The sequence below is a fragment of the Meleagris gallopavo genome, chromosome 16 (assembly GCF_000146605.3).
Source record: "Meleagris gallopavo isolate NT-WF06-2002-E0010 breed Aviagen turkey brand Nicholas breeding stock chromosome 16, Turkey_5.1, whole genome shotgun sequence".
Classification (NCBI taxonomy): Eukaryota; Metazoa; Chordata; class Aves; order Galliformes; family Phasianidae; genus Meleagris; species Meleagris gallopavo.
In genome coordinates this window covers 10,427,527-10,429,249 of record NC_015026.2, presented here as the reverse complement: position 1 = coordinate 10,429,249, position 1,723 = coordinate 10,427,527, and the positions used below count along the sequence as shown (strand labels likewise).

Here is a 1,723-nt window from a genome sequence, read left to right as displayed (position 1 = left end):
AACAGGCTGCCCAGGGAGGTTGTGGAGTCTCCTTCTCTGGAGATATTCAAGTCTCGCCTGGACGCCTACCTGTGCGACCTGGTGTAGGGAACCTGCTTTGGCAGGGGGGGTTGGTCTTGATGATCTCTAGAGGTCCCTTCCAACCCCTACAATTCTGTGATTCTGTGATTCTTACAACCTAGATCCTGCTGCCCCCACTGGCTTCGTCATTGGAGTTGACCTCCTACGGATTTCCCCGCTGGAAGGCGCAGTCTTCTTGTCGCAGGTTGATATTACAGACCCAAGAACACAGAGGGCGATTCAGAATCTGCTTCCTGCGGAGAAGGTGGATGTTATCTTGAGCGACATGGCACCTAATGCAACAGGCATTAAAGAGCTGGATCATCAGAAGTTGATCGGTTTGTGTTTAGGCCTTGTGAATCTGTCAGAAAGTATTTTAAAGCCAAAAGGAACAATACTGTGTAAATTCTGGGATGGACATGAGTCCCGTGTTCTTCAAAACAAATTGAAGGAGCAGTTCCAAAACGTGAGAACTATAAAGCCTCAGTCTAGTCGGAAAGACTCATCTGAATCTTATTACTTGGCAAGATTGTACAAAGGGAAATGAAAGCTGGGAAATACAGATTATCAAACAGGTGATCAGAGACAGACTGGAATCTGAATGTGGCGTGTGTCTAAAGAAAACTCCCAGCATGAAGATCCCCAGCTTGAACTATTAGACTGTTGAGAACAACCTCGGGAAATCTGCTGCAGTTCTCACAAAGTACATCATGCTTTTCAAATATGAAAATAAAACCAGGGTGCTGCCCCACTGAGTTTATCCACTAATTGCACAAGCAGAGACATCCAATCTAGCTTCACACATGTGGAGAAAACAGTTGGGAATGGAGAGGAATAATCTGAAAGGCAACCTCTGGGGCTGTTGTAATGGAAATGAAAATAAAGCAGTGATTATATAAGTTCTTAACGTGTGCTTGAAAATCATTGCATTTCTAATGCTGTCAAATTTGAGACTAACCATAAAGGCGCTTGTCAGAACGAGAGGGGCCGGTTGGGGGGGGGGTTGAGCCAATTTATTTCCTCTTCATCTTTCCTAAAAGCTGATGTAACTTATTAGCACACATCAAAACAGCGTTTTTGTGCACGTCAGAATCTGCATTGCCACATGCAGTCTCCAGTACAGACATTTCAAATGTCTGGCTCTGGCTGGTGGAGTATTCAGCTGATGGCTTTGCTGCATTTCCTAAAGATACAGCTCATATTTAGAAACTGCTGCTTCACTGTGCTCATAAACCCAGTGACAGCAGGGCAGCATCGCTGCAGCTGAGATAATTCCTGCCTATGTTGTCAGCAATGTTTTATGGCTGACCAGTAATGTTTATTAGGCAAAATGACAAGATTTTCCTAGAGCCCAGACAGATAGAACTACTGATAGAACCGTGATAGAGTTGCCAGAGTTCTGTTTGCAAAAATAGATTTGGCCACTGCCTTATCTGGAAGCGACAATTCCTCCATTAAACAGCGCTGTTATCAGGATGGCTGTGCCAGGAGTTGTAAAAGGGGATGACAGCACTATCTCTTTAGGCTTCCACATCTTCCTCGTCATAAATATACCATTTTGAATGGCTCACGGATTTATCAGATGGTAACTACTGTGAACTTTCGTTTTTCATTTCCACGCGATTGCCAGCGGGCCCGGCACAGCCCGGCCTGCCGCCACACA

At 45.1% G+C, this 1,723-nt stretch overlaps 1 protein-coding gene across 1 annotated transcript; it reads left to right on the top strand.

Annotated features, from left to right (window-relative positions):
• Positions 1-160: 160 nt before the first annotated feature.
• On the top strand, positions 161-962 carry MRM2 (mitochondrial rRNA methyltransferase 2; the record flags this gene model as incomplete). Its single annotated transcript, XM_003210570.4, has 1 exon — positions 161-962. A coding segment is annotated over one exon (447 nt), but the record flags the coding sequence as incomplete, so codon positions are not given.
• Between the last annotated feature and the right edge of the window lie 761 nt (positions 963-1,723).